This window comes from Pelophylax lessonae (assembly GCF_965119305.1).
Source record: "Pelophylax lessonae genome assembly, chromosome: 9".
In the NCBI taxonomy this organism is placed as follows: Eukaryota; Metazoa; Chordata; class Amphibia; order Anura; family Ranidae; genus Pelophylax; species Pelophylax lessonae.
Window position 1 is genome coordinate 142,723,119 of NC_138776.1, and position 19,853 is coordinate 142,742,971.

Here is a 19,853-nt window from a genome sequence, read left to right on the forward strand (position 1 = left end):
ATGCAGTATGCATATCGTTTTCATGTGGATGTGAATGAAACCAGCTTCCAGACTAGTTCTTGCCTGTCTGCTTTGTTGAATGAGACTGCTCTCATATTTTAGTGTTTTTTTTTTTGCAAAGTCTATGTTTCTAGTCTGGCCCACAGGACTTGTTCCATAAGCTTGTAATAGTAAGATTTAATTTATGTGACTAATTATCATCGCCATATAAACCCTTTAGATCGTATGTTAAGTTTGATCATTGGCCACATGCCTGATATTATATTCCCTTTGACATATGCATAAAGAGCATTAGCAAGTTCTGTAGTTTTAACATGCTGGAATTCACAGTTTTCCAGTCATATTATCATAATGAGTTTAAGTGACACTGGCATAAACCTAGGATTGTGAAGAATTACGGCTTGTATCTCATTTAAAGTGCAGCACTGCATGCAGAATCTGAACATAAGTTCAGGAAAAGGTTAACCTTTTTTGGTAGAGAAACTTGATGCAGCTAATACTGGCAATTGGAGACTTAAGCTAATGGTTATTTACAGACCTATGTCAGTTCATAAAATAAATCTTGAGCAAGCATTATTAGCAATAATGTATGTATAGGCTAAGAATTGTGCAATAGCAAGAATTCACCATCAAATTTGTCTTTTTATCAGTCGCTGTTTGTCCAGGGTGATGGAAACTCTATACAGTGGGGATCGAAAGTTTGGGAACCCCAGGTAAAAATTTGTATTAATGTGCATAAAGAAGCCAAGGAAAGATGGAAAAAATCTCCAAAAGGCATCAAATTACAGATTAGACATTCTTATAATATGTCAACAAAAGTTAGATTTTATTTCCATCATTTACACTTTCAAAATAACAGAAAACAAAAAAATGGCGTCTGCAAAGTTTGGGCACCCTGCAGAGTTAATATCTTGTAAATGCTTTTTGTAGCCAGCCAAGAGTCATTCAATTCTTGTTTGAGGTATCTTTGCCCATTCTTCCTTACAAAAGTCTTCCAGTTCTCTGAGATTTCTGGGCTGTCTGTCAAGCACTGCTCTTTTAAGGTCTATCCATAGATTTTCAATTATGGGCCGAGATATATCCCGGGTAACTATAGGCCGGTCAGCCTAACATCTTTAGTCTGCAAAATTTTGGAGGGGATGTTAAGGGACCACATACAAGACTTTAGTAATGAAAACAGTATTATAAGTAGTAATCAGCATGGATTTATGAAAAATCGTTCTTGCCAAACCAATCTATTGACCTTCTACGATGAAGTGAGCAGCCACCTAGATAAAGGTAAGCCTGTGGATGTGGTGTATCTGGACTTTGCAAAGGCCTTTGACACCGTTCCCCACAAACGATTACTGTACAAACTAAGGAAGGTAGGTATGGATCAGAAGGTGAGTACCTGGATAGAGAACTGGCTCCAGGGGAGAGTACAGAGCGTGGTGATTAATGGGGAGTACTCGGATTGGGCGGGTGTGGAAAGTGGGGTCCCCCAGGGTTCTGTCCTGGGACCAATCCTGTTTAATTTGTTCATAAATGATCTAGAGGAGGGGATATCTAGTACAATCTCAGTATTTGCAGATGATACTAAACTAGGCATGCCAATATCTTCTATGCAGGATGTGGAAACCTTGCAAGCAGACCTGAACAAAATAATGGGGTGGGCAACTACATGGCAGATGAGGTTTAATGTTGATAAATGTAAAGTAATGCACTTGGGGGCCAGAAACCAGAAAGCAAGCTACTCACTAGGGGGGGAACCTCTGGGTGAGTCTAGGATGGAAAAGGACTTGGGGGTACTGGTAGACAACAAGCTTGGCAGTGGCATGCAATGCCAAGCCGCCCCAAGCAAAGCCAACAGAATACTGGGATGTATAAAAAAGGGGATTCACTCCAGAAATAAAGAGATTATTCTCCCACTCTACAAGACTCTGGTCCGGCCACATCTGGAGTATGCTGTCCAGTTCTGGGCACCGGTCTTCAGGAAGGATGTGCTGGAATTGGAGAAAGTCCAGAGAAGGGCAACAAAAATAATTAGGGGAATGGAGGACATCAGCTATGAGGAAAGACTACAAGCACTGAACCTTTTCTCTCTGGAGAAAAGACGATTGAGGGGGGATATGATATCAAAGTACAAATACTGTACTGGTGACCCGAGCATAAGGAACAAACTATTCAGAGAAAGGAGATACAATAAGACACGTGGCCACTCACTAAAACTAGAGGAAAGGCGGTTTAACCTTAAAGTGCGTAAGGGGTTCTTCACTGTAAGAACGGTAAGGATGTGGAATTCTCTTCCACAAGCAGGGAGCATTGATAGTTTCAAAAAACTATTAGATGGACACCTTAAAGACCACAACATACAGGGGTATACAATGTACGGTTAAAAGCAAACACACACACACGCATCATAGGTTGAACTGGATGGACTGATGTCTTTTTTCAACCTCACTAACTATGTAACTATGTATGTTGAGGTCAGGAGATTGTGAAGGCCATGGCAAAACCTTCAGTTAACGCCTCTTGATGTAATCCCCCGTGGATTTCGAGGTGTGTTTAGGATCATTATTCATTTGTAGAAGTCATCCTCTCTTTAACTTCACCTTTTTCACAGATGGCATCAAGTTACCATCCAAAATTTGCTGAAATTTTATTGAATCCATTTTTCCTTCTACTCGTAAGATGTTCCCTGTGCCACTGGCTGCGATACAACCCCAAAGCATGATTGATCCACCCCCATGCTTAACAGTTGGACAGAGGTTCTTTTCATTAAATTCTGTGCCCCTTCCTTCTTCTCCGAACGTACCTTTGCTCATTCCGGCCAAAAAGTTCAATTTTAACCTCATCGGTCCACAGAACTTGTTTCCAAAATGCATCAGGCTTGTCTATATGTTCATTTACAAAGTTCAAACGCTGATTTTTGTGGTGAGGACGTTGAAGAGGTTTTCTTCTGATGACTCTTCCATGAAGACCATATTTGTACAAGTATCTCTTTATAGTGGAATAGTGTACCACAACTCCAGTGTCTGCCAGATCTTTCTGGAGAGATCGTGTAGTCAAACGTGGGTTTTGAATTGTTTTTCTCACAATCCTGCGAGCTGTTCTGTCTGATATTTTTCCTGGTCTTCCAGATCTTGCTTTAACTTCCACTGTTCCTGATGACTGCCATTTCTTAATTAAATTCCGAACCGAGGATATTGACATATGAAAACGCTTTGCTATCTTCTTATAGCCTTCTCCTGCTTTGTGAGCGTCAACAATTTTCAGTTTCAGTTTTCTAGACAACTGCTTAGAAGATCCCATGGTGCTGATTGTTGGGGCAAGGTCAGATAAGTCTGGGCATTTAAAACCTTTTGAGATTGACATCACCTGGTCTTCCCAGACGATGATTGAGAAAAATCCATGACACTGGCATGGTCTCAGCCTTGCAAAGGGGGCAGTGCAAGCTATAAATTCTGCAGGGTACCCAAACTTTTGCAGGCGCCATTTTTTTGTTTTCTGTAATTTCTAAAGTGTCAATGGTGGAAATAAAATCTAACTTTTGTTGACATATTATAAGAATGTCTGATCTGTAATTTGGTGCATTTTGGAGATTTTTCCATCTTTCCTTGGCTTCTTTATGCACATTAATACAATTTTTTACCTGGGGTGCCCAAACTTTCGATCCCCACTGTAGATCCTGTTAGAATTAACTTCAACAGTCCTACTGTGAGGTTGGCACAATGGTAGTCAAGTTCTCATGTTGAATTGATAAGAGATTACCTTTTTATAGCCACTGTTGCTGATGTGCTTTAGGCTAATAAAATGTTATCATGTTTGCAATGACTTTTAAAGAATGCTTGCAGTAGAATAATGTAAGCAACATGCAGTTAAACATTGCGTGCATTTTTGAGTTGGTTCAAATCCATCTACGCATACATTGGCAGTATGGCAAAGGCCACCTATAAGGATTCTTCTTTGTAGCATAATGATTCTCCTTTCTAGCTCTCCTGTGATGGCAAGGAGTCATCCTCAAGAAATTCTACTTCATTGGCAAGAATCACTGATTTACTAACAAAATTATCTGTCTGGATGTCACACCACTTCCTCAAACACAATCTAAATACGATCTCATAATATTCCCTCCCCCACGTGCCCGTTCCCCTGACTTCTCTGTCAAGGTCATTGGCACTGTCAGTCTGTCCACACCTGCCAGGGTGCTAGGGGTAACTCTGGATTCTGAACCATCCTTTGAGGCAAACATTCAATCCCTGTCCAAATAATGCCGCCTCTACCTCCGCAACATCTCCAGAATATGCCCATTTTTAACCAATGACACCACTAAGCTTCTAATTTGCTCCCTGGTTATCTCTTACATCGACTACTGCAACTCCCTCCTCATTGGATTACCTTTACATAGGTTATCCCCCTTCAGTCCATCATGAATGCTGCTGCAAGTTTCATCTACTTTACCAACCGTTCAGTGTCCTCCACCCCTCCCCGCCAATTCCTCCACTGGCTTCTGCTCACCCGACGAATACAATTTAAAATACTAACAATAACTTGCCAAGCCATTCACGACTCTGCCCCAGCTACATCACTCGCCTGGTCTCGAAATATCAACCAAGCCACTATCTTTGGTACTTCCAAGATCTCCTGCTCTCTAGCTCCCTTTTCACCCCCCCCCCCCCCATGCTCGGCTCCAGGATTTTTTCTGAGCTTCTCCCATCCTTTGTAACTCCCTGACTATCTATCTTTACACGATCCCTGAAAACCCTTCACTTTAAAGAAACCTATCTTGCTTTTTACTGATTACACTGTTTTTTACTTTCTCCATCAACTCATCCCTCACAGTTATTTTTTTTGTATATCAATTGACCCTCCCTCTTAGATTGTAGGCTCAAACTAACAGGGCCCTCTGATTCCTCTTGCACCAAATTGTATTGTAATTGTAATGTCTGCCTTCATTTTGTAAAGCACTGCGCAAGCTGTTGGCGCTATATAAATCCTGTAATTTAATAATAATTTTAACTTCATGGACAAGAATATGTTGTCCATGTAATAAGTTTGTTGAATGGAGTGCTCTTTTATTATAATATACTTAGATCAGTCATAATAATATGACTACCCACCTAATATCGAGTGGGTCCCCCTTTTGACACCAAAACAGCCCTGACCCATCTAGGGATGGACTCCACTAGACCTCTGAAGGTATGCTGTAAATTCTGGCACCAAGCCATCAGTGGCAGATCATTTAAGTCATGTAGGTTGTGAGGTTGGGCCTCCATGGATCAAACATATTTTTCCAGCACATATCACAGATGCTCGATTGGATTGAAAACTGGAGAATTTGGAGGGCAAACCAACACTTGCTCCCTGGTCCAGTTCTGATGCTCACATGCCCACTGTGGGTGCTTTTGACTGTGGATGTGGGTCAGCGTGGACACCCTGACATGTCTGCGGCTATGTAGCCCCATACTAAACAAACTGCAGTGCATTGTGTGTTTTGATACCTTTCTGTCAGAGCCAGCCTTAACGTTTTCATCAGTTTGAGCTTCGGTAGTTTTTCGATTGAATTGGACTACTCAGGTCAGCCTTCACTCCCCACGTGCATCATTGAGCTTTGGCTGCCAAAAATCCCATTACTGGTTTTCCTTCCTTGGACCACTTTTGGTATGTGCCGACAACTGCAGACTGGAAACATCCCACAGGAGTTGCAGTTTTGGAGTAATTTTGACCCAGTCATTTAGCCATTACAATTTGGCCCTTGTCAAAGTCATTCAAATCCTTAAGCTTGCCCATTTTTTCTGCTTTTAACACGTCAACTTTAGGGATAACATGTTTGCTTGCTGTCTAATATATCCCATCCATTTGCACGTGCCATTGTAATGATAAAATCATTATTCTTCACTTTACCTGTCAGTGGTCATAGTGTTATGGCTGATCGGTGTATGCACATTCTTTGATAAATGCATCTGGATCCACTAGATATTCTACCTCTATAAAACACAGCATACTATTTATTTTTTATTTCAATTCTGTTAAAAGAAAAATTGTCTGCAAAGACAGTGACACTTTAATGAAGCTAATTAGATGTTAAACAGCATGGTATTTAGTACATCCATTTTCCCAATTCATACTATTTTAGTAGTTCATTGCAAATAAATACCTGCTGCTCTTTGGTCAAATGATCCTTAATTGACTAGAGAAAAATGATACACTTTGTAACTAGTCTTTGACATTAATATGCATAATGCGATGCTATATGTTGGCAACTTTTATGCAAGTCACATATGATTAATGGAATCAAAGCTACTCCATTACTTTTATTTTCTTTTTAACAAAACCAATGTCCTATCTTCTATGAGAGATCAGTACAGTATCAATAGATGCAAGAACATGCACAATCAGTTACACAAAGTTGTCCATTATGTTTTTTTTTTAGGATTTACATCAACAATTAAAGATGATCCATGATCCAAGCAAGAACATTTCTTTATATTTATTCATTTCTAATAGCATTGCTGTTTAGGTCTCTAAAAAGTAACAGCTTTAATTTCTGTTTGTTGAGAAGGCTGCTAATGTGTAGAATAACTGATTACATAGACTAGACGACCAGATATAAAGGATAAGTTCACTTCACATTTTTCAAAATTCCAGCTCCTTTATGTACCAATATACCATGAGTGTACTTCTTTTGCAGAATCTTTTTTTATGAGCGTAGCGTGGTGCGGTTTTTTTATAGTGCTTTTTGTATGCAGCACGTTTCTAAAAAGCAAAGCATGTGTTTTCAGTGCAGTTAGGACTGCCTGCTCATGGGACATTTGGCAGGTTCCAAATGTTATACTGTGCGTTTGTCACAGTTTTTTTTTTTTTTTCATGTGGTGAAATGTGTGTTTGCTTCTGTGTTTGGTGTGCCGTTAACTAATGGCACAAAAGTGCAGCTAGGTATTTTAGGAGTATAAAGGTGGCCATACGCTGTACAATCTCTGTATGATCTTCTTTAGGCCCTGCTCACACTAGATGTGGTGCGAATTTGCTGCAAATTCCCACCGCATTAAAATCGTAGCCTGTTTATGCAAACTGATTGCGAAGTGTATGTTAAGGTACCGACACCCCGCAATCAGTTTGCAAAATACATTGCGATTTTGCAGAATCAGATCACATGGGTGTGAACAGTCATGCGATCCCATTCTGGTGCGGACAAAAAAGGGATCCTGCATGAGTTTGGTCCAAATGCGATGCAAATTCGGCCATACAGTTTGTATGGCTGAATTTGCATCTCACAGACATCGCATGTGATCTGCACAGCAATGCGTTGTAAATCGCATGTGATGTCTGCAATCGCATTAGTGTGAACCAGCCCTTAGATTTACCAAAACTATATATTAGGCGGACACGCCATCGATCAAATCATGCTTTATCCAATCAGGCAGGCTCTTGGACTACATACAAAAAATACAGTCCATGAGGTCCCCCAGTGGGGGGTACTCAGGAGTAATAGTTGTAACAGAGAACCATCAACGGTATAAAATGCAAAAATTTTATTGAAGTACTAGCAAAAGGTATGATTTACAAAAATAGAGGTAAAAAATACCACCCAGACACCCAGTGGAACACAAAAAGACAACATTGTCTAGATGACAAGATGTCTAGAGCACATAAAACGGGCCCCATTCACTCTCTCATGCACTCCACTAATGCACCTTTCATGAACAAGGTAAATAGTTAATTGAAGAAGTTTTCCGTATATTTCAGTTCAGGGGTAATCCCCCCCTTTAAAGAAAAACTGCCCTTAGTGAAAATCACAAACTGAAACCAAGTGCAGTGTGGTGTCATCATGATGACTGAATCTGATAGCTTGGACACAGTCTAATTAGTGTCAGTACTGTTACTGTCCTAGGAAACTGAATTCCACCGGTTGAATGTGGCCAAGGTAAAAACATGAATTAATCAATGAGTAGTCAGAGTCTGATTAGCCATCAGCCACATAGTTCCCTGGCTGTATTACAGGGAGCAAAACTCCTTGAATGGTAAATATAATAGTCTCGATCGTCAGATAGTGATGCTGGGCAGATGAACACTGTAATAACTCGCCACAGTAGAATATCAATGGGTAAATGTATAGGCAGCTCAAGGTTTCAGAGTATTTGGTTTAGGGTGTCTTGGGATATCTTACCCCTCTTCCGCACCCGACCATTCTCCTACCTCTGCCGGGAGGTCCCAGTCCTGGACTCACTCCGGTCCCATTTTCTCGTGTAAGTGTCCCATTAGTAGCGTGGCAGAGTGGTGTCGTCCCGTATATCACACACCTAGGTTCCTAAACCGGATCATGGTTAGCCGACTGGCATCTGAGTGTCAACCGGAACCGGAAGTCCGCAGGCTAGCAGTGGTGGAACGCAAGTTGGAGTGCAGGGGCCCTTCGCGCTGCTTACGTCAACGCACTTCGCATACGTTACGTACGCTTAGTCGGGGAAATACTGACGTTGTTTCTTCCTTTCTATTTATAGTGAGAGCTTTCACCTTAATTCAATTAGACGATTACATCGTCAATTAGCGTCCTCTATTGGTAAGAACTAGGAATTTCCAGCTAATTTTGAAGGGGAGAGAGAAAGAGAAATTATATTACATTATCACTCGTATGTTTTCTCTATTCATTCCAGTCACACCAGGCCAAAAAACTTTCATCCGGCATACTGGCATTTGCGGGGGAGATACCCTTATATCTTATTATTATTATTATTATTAGGCAAAGCTATCCTGGGCTAAAAAAGAAAGGGGAGACAAGAGAGAACAGACAAGAAAAGAGGAAAGAAGGAAGGAAAGGAGGAAAAGAAGTTGAAAAACAAAGAAAGATTTAACAGACTGGCATATTAGGGCTCTAGGAAAACTTTTAGGCTCATCTCAATATTTAACCCTATAGGGGTAAGTATATTGAGTCTAAAGATCCACAGTTTTTGTTTTTTTACCTGCATGCTGCATCTTTGATGAGGTTTTAAAAACTGCACCAAAAATGCATCTTCCCTCTTAAATTAATGGAATTTGCAGTGAAAACGCACCACGATTTGTGTTTTTGGTGCGTTTGAGTCGCACATCCATTTTTCACGGGGGCAGGAACCCCAAAAACGCACCTGAAACGTATCTGAAACACAGCAAAATGGCAGTAAAAACACATTTAGCTACAGAGCAGTGTGAAAGGGACCCTTAGGCTGATACTGAATTTTTGTATTAGAAGTTTTATCTAATAAGGTGGGAGGCCACCTAAGTGGGATCAATGATGTGCAGAGGATACAATGGAAAAAGGGGAAATGGTACACTGATAATTATATTTTAAGAAGAGTTAAAGATGAAGTTTGTTTGGCTGAGGAACTTTCTAGAGCATTATTTATGCATACAAAACTTTAATTCATGTGAAGCACTTTTAGAGCACAAGGTCACTTTGGTGGATATTCTATATATCTATATATCCCCTGGTTTGGGTTTGCTTTACCGCTTCAGGGCCTGGGTAGCTTGCAGTTAACCAGTCACTCAATTTTGCATATCAAAGTGTGCTTGATGAGAATGTGAGGTCATCTGTCTGAAGGTTGAAGATGGGGTGGAAATGTATCTTTCATAGAGATATTGATCCAAAGCACACTAGCATATACACTAGGAATAGCTTAAAAAGAGGAAATGGTGGGTTGTGAACTGGTAATTGAAATGTTCTGGGGTATTTGAAACAGGCAGTTCTCCAGGAAACCCATAAACATCACACAATTACAACAACATGGTGTCAGTTAATGTCATAGCTTAGTGGACAGTTATAAAAAAAACACCTAAAATAAGTCATCTTTGGGGAAATACCAGCTTCTGAGGCTAAAGGTGTACTTAAAGTGATACTTAAACACACACTGTTTAATATACATTGTCCCTTCTATTTCTGTATGTGGATGATGGCACTGTAGTTGTGTAAAATCAGAGTAATCGATATGCAGTTGTCACATGACCCAGCTTGTCTGCAGGGAAACATAATCAGGAGGAGCTTCTAGTCCTCTGCTGCTGGTCACATGTTCAAAAAAAAAACAGCCTTTGGAATACAAAGTAAAAACGTTTAATGTCAATAAACTGTTTTAAAGTGGTTGTAAAGGCAGACTTTTTTATCTTAATGCATTCTTTGCGTTAAGATAAAAAGCCATCTGTGTGCAGCAGCCCCCTTCAGACCCCCTAATACTTACCTGAGCCCCATCTAGATCCAGCGATGTAGGAGTGTCTTGGCTTCCCCGGGACTCCCCTCCTCATTTGCTGAGACTGCAACGAGAAGCCATTGGCTCCCGCTGCTGTCAATCAAAATCAATCGCCCAATGAGGAGAGAAAGGGGGTGGGGCAGGGCCTCGGCTCCGTGTCTAAATGGATACACAGAGCTTCGCCTTCGATGCCCCATAGCAAACTGCTTGCTGTGTGGCCACTCACCAGGAGGGAGGAGCCAGAGCGCTGGCGAGGGAGCCGAGAAGAGGAGGATCTGGGCTGCTGTGTGCATAACCACTGCACAGAGCAGGTAAGCATAATATGTTTATTTTAAATGTAAAAAAAATGAGACTTTAGTATCCCTTTTAAATCATCATAAAAATATTTCTCTTTTGTTTATTGACGGACACAGCTTCTTCTTGACCATTGGGTTATACTGCCCCCTACAGGAGAAGCACAATAGGCAGGATAAAGCTTGACTACCCCTATGGGGCAGTCCCAGGGGGTATACTTCCACTCTCAGCTATAGGCATTCAGGAGTAAGGAACTAGTTCCTTGCTGGGATCTCTGGTCCTGGCAATTTTTTTACTTTTGAATGGAACTTCTTCCTATCTTTATTTTGTTCCTGTGAGAATCTACAATCAACTGCCGAACTGGGCGATGGACTGGATAATCTAGATCCAGAAGGTCCCCCCCCATCTGGCCAGCGAGCAGGCGCAGGCCTCGAGTTAAGTCTTGTGAGGGCACATACGACCTGGCCTCGACCTGAGTCGCAGCGTTCCTTCTGGCCAACAGCCCCCCATTCCGATGGAGCACTGTTCTGTCAGGAGCGGTGCCCACTTTGTTCCTGGTATGGTAAGTAGCTGTCCCCCCTCTTCCCCTGGAGGGTTTTGGGTTGGACGTGGGCCCCTCCCTGGGACGGTGGGACCCCCGGGTTCCCCTCCTTTCTCCCGACCCCTCTAAAATTTTGGTGGTCACTGGGTCTCATGCCCCCCCCGGTGAAGTTCTGAGGTGGCTTTTGCCTTATACTCTTAAGGGGGGCTTGTTGGAGTTGCTGCTGGCTGGGTTTTTCCTAGTGCACAACGGGGGGGTTGAGCAGAGTTGCTCACCACCGCTGGGGTTGGTGACTAGGGCAGGGATGTCCTCTGGGCTCCCTGCTGCAGTTGTTGGGCTGGGGGAGCGGATGGTTTAGCATCCGCGGGTCCGCGCCTCACGTGGCCTGATCCAGCCAAAAATATAGGGCGCGGCTTTGTAGCCTACTGGTCGGGAGCTATGTGGGGCTCCAGTGAGGGTGGCTAAAGCCACTACCCTCTGTTTGGGCATCCGCCCTCCCCTCCACTGCTCCTGGGTGGTCAGCTCCACTGGGGCTCGCGCCCAAGCGGCTAGGCGTCCACCAAAATTTAGGCCGCAGCTTGCGGTCTACTAGACCATGCGGCCGAGTCAGGTGCCTCAGTTGCACTTGGGGCAACAGCCTACTAGGCCATACGGCCAGCTTGGCGCCTCCCTTGGAAGGGGTGGTGCTGTGGGTGCGGCTTATTTTTTGATGGCAGCCATGCCACCATTATTGTGTAGGGCACCTGCCCCTTTTTAGTGCCGCGCGACCATCAGGGTACCCTGCCTGCGCGTATTTCCTGTTATGTGGGCCTCTATAGAGGGGCTCAGAGGGCAACCCCCTTATTTTCTTGGCGGGGTCAAGTAGGTGGTCCATTCGTGGGCCCTTGGTCGGTGCCCCCTTTGCGGGATCTCAGTAGACGGCCCTCCCCTGATTATGAATGGATTGTTTGTTGTGCTACGGCGGCATTTCCCATCCGGGGGGGCACATATTCTTTGCGCTGGAGTGAATTTCTGCCTCATATCATCTCCTGCCTTGTCAGTATCGGAGCATCCGCTCTACTACTATAGTGTTTCTTACTCCTGGACTACCATACTTTGTAAGGCTCCTTATATTGTACCTTTTGATCGGCATTACAATCTTGGTCATATGGAGACAAGTTTTTGGTCTCCTAAAGACATAATCATGTATCTTTGAAAACATTTGGGCGGTTATTGGCAGTACACTCCAGAAACAAAGAACCCCCTTGTTAATTGCTACACCTTTCAAGGTTTATTCTACCCTTATTGTATCCTCTCATCACCTGATTCTCATTCAGACACCCCCTGTACCAGTAGCTCCAGAGGAAGCTTGCATTATAAGCGAAACATGTAGGGCAACCTGGCTACATCCAACGTCTGTCTACCAACGCTCATATAGGTGGAACTCAGGGGCGGTTCAGTAATTCCTTCTGTAATCGTCTTTGAGCCCTATCAATATGTGATGTATCATGTCGCTATTGTTTTCAATATTTATATGTAACATACTGTATGTGTGACTATGTATGCATATGTATCCGAGGCAACATGCCTCTATTATTAAGGTCTTTACCCCCCTTTTTCTGCTTCTGTTTCTTGTTCTAATTTTTAACCATTTCTTAATAAAGAATACAATTTTAACTAACAGTGTCTACAAAGTCCAATATTTTTTTCTCCTCCAATTTCCTCCCCTGATTATGTTTTCCGGGTCTGTTTTCATCAGATCCTGAATCTTTTGGCCGCCGCGGACGCGCGTCACCCTACTGTGTCTGCGTCCACACACTCGTGCTCAAATAGTGAGGATGATTACGCTGATCCTCTAGCCGTGCATGTCAGTGCGTGAAACTTTAAAAATGGAGGATGTGGCTGATGCTGCGTCTAAAGCACTGGTCCCTTTTTGGCACCCACAGGCCCTCCAAAGTGGCGAGGGTGTTCCCCTTTTCTGCTTACTTTGACAACATTATCACAAAACAGTGGGGCTGTCCAAAGCAAACTTTTGTGGTCCCTAAGCGTTTTGCTATGCAGTATTTTTATGAGGGTTCCCTGCTTAAAAAGTGGACGATCCCACCTGTAGTGGACTCGCCAGTTTCCATGTTAAATAAAGCTACCTTAATTCCTGTTGAGGAGTTCCCGGCCTTTAAAGATCTGGCTGATAGGAGGGCGTATCGAGTTTCCATCTTTTCCTCTCGAAAGGTTCTTAACCTTTCCAACCTGCACTTGTCCTCAGATCGCTTACGGGGTCTCTTTGGGGCAGTGCAAGACTTTTTTTTTACTTCCAAGAGACTAAACTGCTATGTGCAGGTACAGAAGTTCCGAAAGGGAGTCCATTCGCACGGTAGTGGTGTCCCTACATCAGGGGAATTTTCTAACTTCTATCAACATCAAGGATGCCTACTTTCACATTCCAATATGTGCCGGTCACCAGTGCTTCCTTCGCTTTGCCGTGGGTGAGGATCATTATCAGTTTGTGGTGTTACCCTTTGGTCTCACCTCCGCTCCTCGGGTCTTCACACAAATGTTGGCCCTGGTGCTAGCATTGTTCCGTCAGTGGGGGATCGTGGTACTGGGGTACCTGGACGATCTTCTGCGAGCGGAGCCTCCGACTGGACTATCTGGGTCTGACTCTGGACTCTGCCTCAAGTCAGAGTGTTCTTCCTCTGGAAAAAATCCAGACATTGCAGGAGTCAATTTAGCTTCTGTTGTCCAGCAGGCGGTCATCCCTTTGGGCTTGCATGCGGGTGCTGGGGCTGATGGTGTCCACCTTCGAGGCAGTCCTGTTTTCACAGTTCCATATGAGGCCCTGCAAAGGGAGATTCTGGCCAAATTGGACAAGACTCTGTAGTCTCTGGACAATCGGCTGAGGTGGGGAACGAAAGAGTCCCTGATATGGTGGCTTCGATCTCCAACACTTTGGCTGGGCAAATCCTTCCTCCCCTTGTATTGTACAGTGGTCACCACTGAAGCCAGCCTGTCCGGCTAGGTAAGCGTCCTCTGCAAGAATTCTGCTCAGGGGATCTGGACATTGGAAGAGTCCAGACTACCAATCAATGTCTTGGAACTCTGAGCTATCAGACTGCCTGGAACATTGGACGGATCGTCTTCTGGGATGTCCAGTGCACATTCAATCAGACAATGCCACAGCCCATGACAATCACCAAGGTGGCACAAGAAGGGTCCTGGCGGCTCTGGAGGTAGCCGGCATTCTAAGGTAGGCAGAACGGTTTGTTCCAACCCTCTCCACCATACCTATTCCAGGAGTGGAAAACTGGCAGGCGGCAGGTGTTGAACCAAGGGTAGTGGGCCCTTCATCCGGAGGTATTTTATCAGTTGTGTCTCTGGTGGGGCATTCCCGAGGTGGATCTGTTGGTGTCCCGGCTCAACGGAAAGGTGCAGAGGTTTGTGGCTCGGTCATGAGATTCTCTGGCAGATGCCACAGACACGCTAGTGGCCCTGTGTGGTCAATATCGTCTGATTTACGACTTTCTTCCTTTCAAGGTTTTGCCAAGACTTCTATGCAGGATTGAGGCAGAAGGTATTCGGGTCATCTTTGTGGCCCCGGACTGGCCTGGCCGAGCTTGGTACGCCGATCTGGTGCGGCTGGTCGCCGATGTTCCTTGGAAGCTTCCTCTCAGGGAGGATCTGTTGTTCCAAGGACCAATCTTACATCCTGCTTTACGGTCGCTGGCTTGACTGTTGAATGCCAGGTGCTGATGGATAGAGGTTTGTCTGAGTCAGTGACTCCAACGCTGTTAAAAGCTAGGAAATCTACTTCTAGGCAGATCTACCATCGTACGTGGAAAGCGTACTGTGACGTGTTCAGTGTCACTGAGAGTGAAAGACAGATAATTAATGGATATATGAAGATTTAATCCTACTTTACACTGGGAGACTTAGACTGTTATAGACCATTGCCATGGAGTCTGACTCCTAGATAATATGTATTCTGTTTGCTTGTCTGTGAGAGAGACACACAGACTGTTATTGGCAGGCTTCCCTATTGTTTGTGTATTGAAATGGAATGTAGATTGTGCCTGTCCCATTGTTAAATGTTAATGACCTCACATTGTTCTGTTCAGATAGCTAGATAATTCGTTTAGGTTAATTATGTGCCTGTATACACAGTCATCTGCATATGCTACTGTAATCAGGCAGAGGGGAGGGATTGTGTACACTGTATGGGAGTGTAAAACTCTGTTTTCATTGGATTGTTAATGTCATGTCCTGTTCTCCACAAGGTCCACCTGGGCGGTAACCTTGTGGGGGAAAACTGTATAAAAGATATGTTTCTTGTTCAATAAAGTTGAGTTATACGATCATCCTCAATCTAGAGTGCTGTCTCTTATTGGGGGAAGCTGCTACAAGGGATTGCTATGCTCTTCATACTCCCTTGGATAATTACTAAGCTCTTGTAAGAGCTTTTGTAAGAGCTTGTTCCTGCTTCACTCTCTGGGGAAAGACAGGGTCACCCACAGGAACCTGCAGCCTTGTCATAGGTCCAGGGTGGGTAAGAGACGGTGAGACCCCAACCAAGCTGCGGTGGTTCGTGGGGTCTGAGGTGGTTATGGTGTTGGTGGAGTGCTTGGAGCCCTCGGGAAGCACCAGGAGCATCCGTCAATGGATGTACCAGGTCGGGGTGTCAGTTGATCCGTTACACGTACATTGCATAGTGTGAGTCTCTTGGAGTTCATCCTCTTTTTTTTCAGTGGCTCAGGTCTTGACCTTCCCTTAACGGGGGGTTGAGCAGAAACTGGCCTTGAGTACTATCAAGGGCCAGGTGTTGGCCTTAGCAGTCTTCTTTCTATGGCCCTTGGACACACATTCCGTAGTGCGTACTTTTCTTCAGGGAGTTCGGCACTTGGCTCCTCCAATGTGGTCTCCGTTACCGCCTTGGGACCTCACTTTGGTGCTTTATGTCCTCCAGAAGCCTCATTTTGAGAATCTTCAGGAGATTCCCCTGCTTATGCTGTCCCAGAAGGTGGCCTTTTTGGTGGCCATCACCTCTGCGTGCAGGGTGTCAGAATAGGTGGCATTATCCTGTCGTTTACCTTACTTGGTGGTTCACAGAGATAAGGTGGTTCTTCGCCTCTGTCCTTCGTGCCTTCCAAAGGTTGTCTCTGATTTTCATTTGAATGAAGTCATTATGTTGCCTTCCCTGTGTCCCAGGCCAAAACGTCTGAAGGAATCTGCTTTGCATGGCTTGGATGTGGTCCTTAGGGTGTACCTGGCCCCTGCAGAGTCTTTTAGGAAATCAGACTCATTATTTGTGCTCACGGATGGGTCACAGAAAGGGTTGTCCGCTTCTTCTGTGACCATTTTCATATGAATCAAACAGACGGTGATTCAGGCCTATTCCATCAAGGGTCAGGTTCCTCCTTTCCCTGTCAAGGCGCATTCTACTTGGGCCCTCAGTGCCTCCTGAGCCTTCCATCATCAGGCGTCAGTGACGCAGGTTTGCAAGGCGGCCACCTTGTCGTTGGTTCACACTTAAACAAAGTTCTATAAAGTGGATGTGTTGGCATCTGCGGATGCTTCCTTTGGCCGCAAGGTTTTGCAGGCTGCTGTTTAGAGGACCTGGTCCTCTTTGAGGGTGTTCTGTTTTTATTAGGTGAACTCCAGTTCTTTTGGTTGAGCTCCTATTTACCTGCTTGGCTACAGTTTAGCCTTGGGAATTTATTTTTTGCTGTTCCCACCCCTCATGTTTAACACTGCTTTGAGATGTCCCAATGGTTAAGAAGATCAGGAGCTGTGTCTGTCTTTGAACAAAAGAGAAAATGGGATTTTTGACTTACCGTAAAATCCATTTCTCTGATGTTCATTGACGGACACAGCACCCACCCCTCTGTGGAGTTGTAATTCTTCTGACACTGCTTGTAACAAAACTGAGTAACTATAGCACAGAGAGTGGAGCTATGTCGCGGCCAACCTAGTGTGGAGTTGAGCTCTGCATGCGCTCGTTGGCCAGGCTTGGGTGACCACTGGATTTAGATTATCCAGCCCATCGCCCAGTCCGGCAGTTGATTGTAGATCTCACAGGAAAAACCAGGAGAAAGAAAACCGAAGAAAAAATTCTATCTAAAAATAAAAAATTGCCAGAACCAGAGATTCCAGTCCTTACTCCTGACTAGGCAGACCTATAGCAGAGAAAGGGAGTATACCCCCTGGGACTGCCCATAGGTGTAGCCAGACTTTTTTTCCACCTAGTGTCCTACTCCTGTGGGGGCAGTATAACCAAATGTTTAAGAAAATCAGGAGCTGTGTCTGTCAGTGAATATCAGACAAGCGGATTTTACGGTAAGTCAAAAATCCCATTTTATTAAATCAAATCTTTACTATTTGTTTGGCAATAACATGGTTTGGCAGATCTCTGCCAGTCACAAACTGTGCCATGCCCCTCTAGCCTGTGTCTTAGAATAGGAGGGAGGTAAAGTCTCCATCAATATTTTCATGTAATATCCCACCCCTATTGTGTTTAGCTGGTTAGTGTGCATGTAGAAGGAGCGAGGGAGTGAGCTGTTATTTACCACTGTGTATACGCCCACAAGTGTGACTTTATAGTCACATGGGCGGCTCAGATGTTATAGGGAGGAAATGCTCAGCATAGAAACTCACTGAAACCTGAGCATGTGAAGAGCTGCCTAGACTGCTCTGAAAAATCCATAGCTGCATTGGGGACTTGGACAGAAGGGGGAGATGGAGAGCAGCATGATCAACCAGGTTTTATGCAGAATACAAAAAACGAATCTCATAGTGACTGAGTGAGTATAAATAGCATGTAATATACCATTTATTGATGATTTTTTTTTATGATGTGGGTTTAGTGACACATCAGAAATTGCTATTCTTGAATAAATGGCAAATTTTATTTTATTTGTAGGCACTATAAAAATGATTTGATGTTTGCCTGTTAAAATATGCTAAAGACATTGTAAACAGTTTTCATTGAGTGTACATATTTTTTTCACATGACTATTTCAGTAAAAAAAATTACCATTGCCTTTAGATCAGTCACTATTTTGTCTGAGTATTTTGTCTGAGTCCCTACTCAGTGTCTGCAGCCTCTGTAGAAGGACCAGGGCAATTAGTAGTAAAGGGAATGTGAATCCATCCTATCCAATGCTTACCATCTTGGAAACCCATGAGCATTCAACTCTGATGGTATCTCTGATGTCTTTTTTTGCCCTCTGGGGTCTTTTTCGTCAAAATACAATCACAGAAATGCCTAGCTTAGCTCTGCTGATGAATTGTATGGATAATATTTAAGTCACTATATATTGATTTCTAAAGATAGTCAAGTGAGGCATAAGAATGATTGAGAACATAAAAGGATCACAGAGCAAAAAAAATCAATGAAAGGATATCCTAATTTACATAAAGAGACTAAAGTGATTTGTTTTGTTGTGTTTAACAATTTAAAAAAATCTACTTGTATGCATACTTTCCATATGTAAATATTTCAAATGCTTACCAGGACTGTGAATGGACTAAATGTCTCCGCATTCTAGTAGCTGGTAGTGCATTTTCGGATGTGTAGCATGGGTCTTTTGGTTGTGTTCTGCAGACAAACCTTTTTTGAGGCCATGGTTATATAATAAAAGATGAACTGGCAGAATATAGCCTTGTTTAACATAAAATGATCTATTTCTGATATTTTGTGGCAGGGAACGGAGAATTGAGCAATAAAGAGTTTATTGCCATCATGAAGCAGCGTTTGATGAGAGGACTAGAGAAGCCAAAAGATATGGGATTCCATCGCCTTGTAAGAGCTATGTGGAAGTGTGCCCAGGAGACAGCCTGGGACTTCGCTTTACCTAAAGCGTAAGAAAAAAAGAACCTCACTGGGATTCTGAAGACAATACAGACTCTGCAATCTGAAAATGTAAAGGAGTTTGGTCCTTGAGAAAAAAGTTAAAATGCTTGAATTATCAGCGTTGTCACATGCTAGTGCTCAGCTTGACTGTGCCACACATTTCCCACCCTCTATCTCGCATATATTTTGTTTAAAAAAAAAAAAACACAAAAAGCAATACAATTACATTAATAAAGAACATTTATAAATTACTGTTCTGCCTTTCATACCCATAAAGACTATGTGATGCTTGCTTGTTAGGACACAAGCCATCCTTTGAATGAGCTTTCATACTCTTGACATACTTGTATAGTACCTGTTTGCATAAGGATTCGTATTACAACATAATGTGAAACTTGTCCCTTCAGTCACAGTTATTAACTAAAGTGAACGTAATTCCTACTTGCTGTTTACATATCATTCAGTTTAGATGCATCTTTTTTAGCTTAGGTTTTACAGCCGTTCTTAACTCATGCAGACAGGTATTCATGTCAAGCCAAACCAGTAGCATCAAACATGTCCATACCGCTGCCTACATCTTCTACATTTATATCTGAAGCACATACAGAAAATGTATACAGATTATATATGCTTATGATGAAAGTCCGGTCCATCTGTACGTTCAGTCCTGAAGATGCTGCCTGACTGGACTTAACTAGAGGGAGGATAATTAAAATAGGAAGAGGTTTGAAATTTCCTGTACAACACCTACAAAGGCTGTGTTGATGTGTTGATCTTCACTCATTGAATTATATGTCTTTGAGTATGTCTTAGCTTTGTTTATTTTCATTTTATCTTTCCTAGTGACTATAAAAAAATGTACAATTATACAGTTACCAAAGAGTGGCAACATATTTTATATGTTTCTTTCTAGAATCTACAGAATATAATTTGTGTAAAATGACCCTGTCACCGAAGAGTAACAAGAGCGCTAGTCATCAGATTATTTTTTTACACTCTCAATGAT

General features: G+C 43.2%; 1 protein-coding gene across 1 annotated transcript in view; it reads left to right on the forward strand.

Moving 5' to 3' along the window:
* Positions 1–19,121, forward strand: part of MICU1 (mitochondrial calcium uptake 1) — a 641,385-nt gene extending 622,264 nt beyond the window's left edge. Inside the window, exon 12 of the mRNA XM_082267399.1 lies at positions 18,699–19,121. Within this exon, the coding sequence (XP_082123525.1) occupies positions 18,699–18,859 (161 nt within the window). The 3' untranslated portion in view covers positions 18,860–19,121. The remainder of the gene's footprint in view (positions 1–18,698) is intronic.
* The last annotated feature ends 732 nt before the right edge of the window (positions 19,122–19,853 follow it).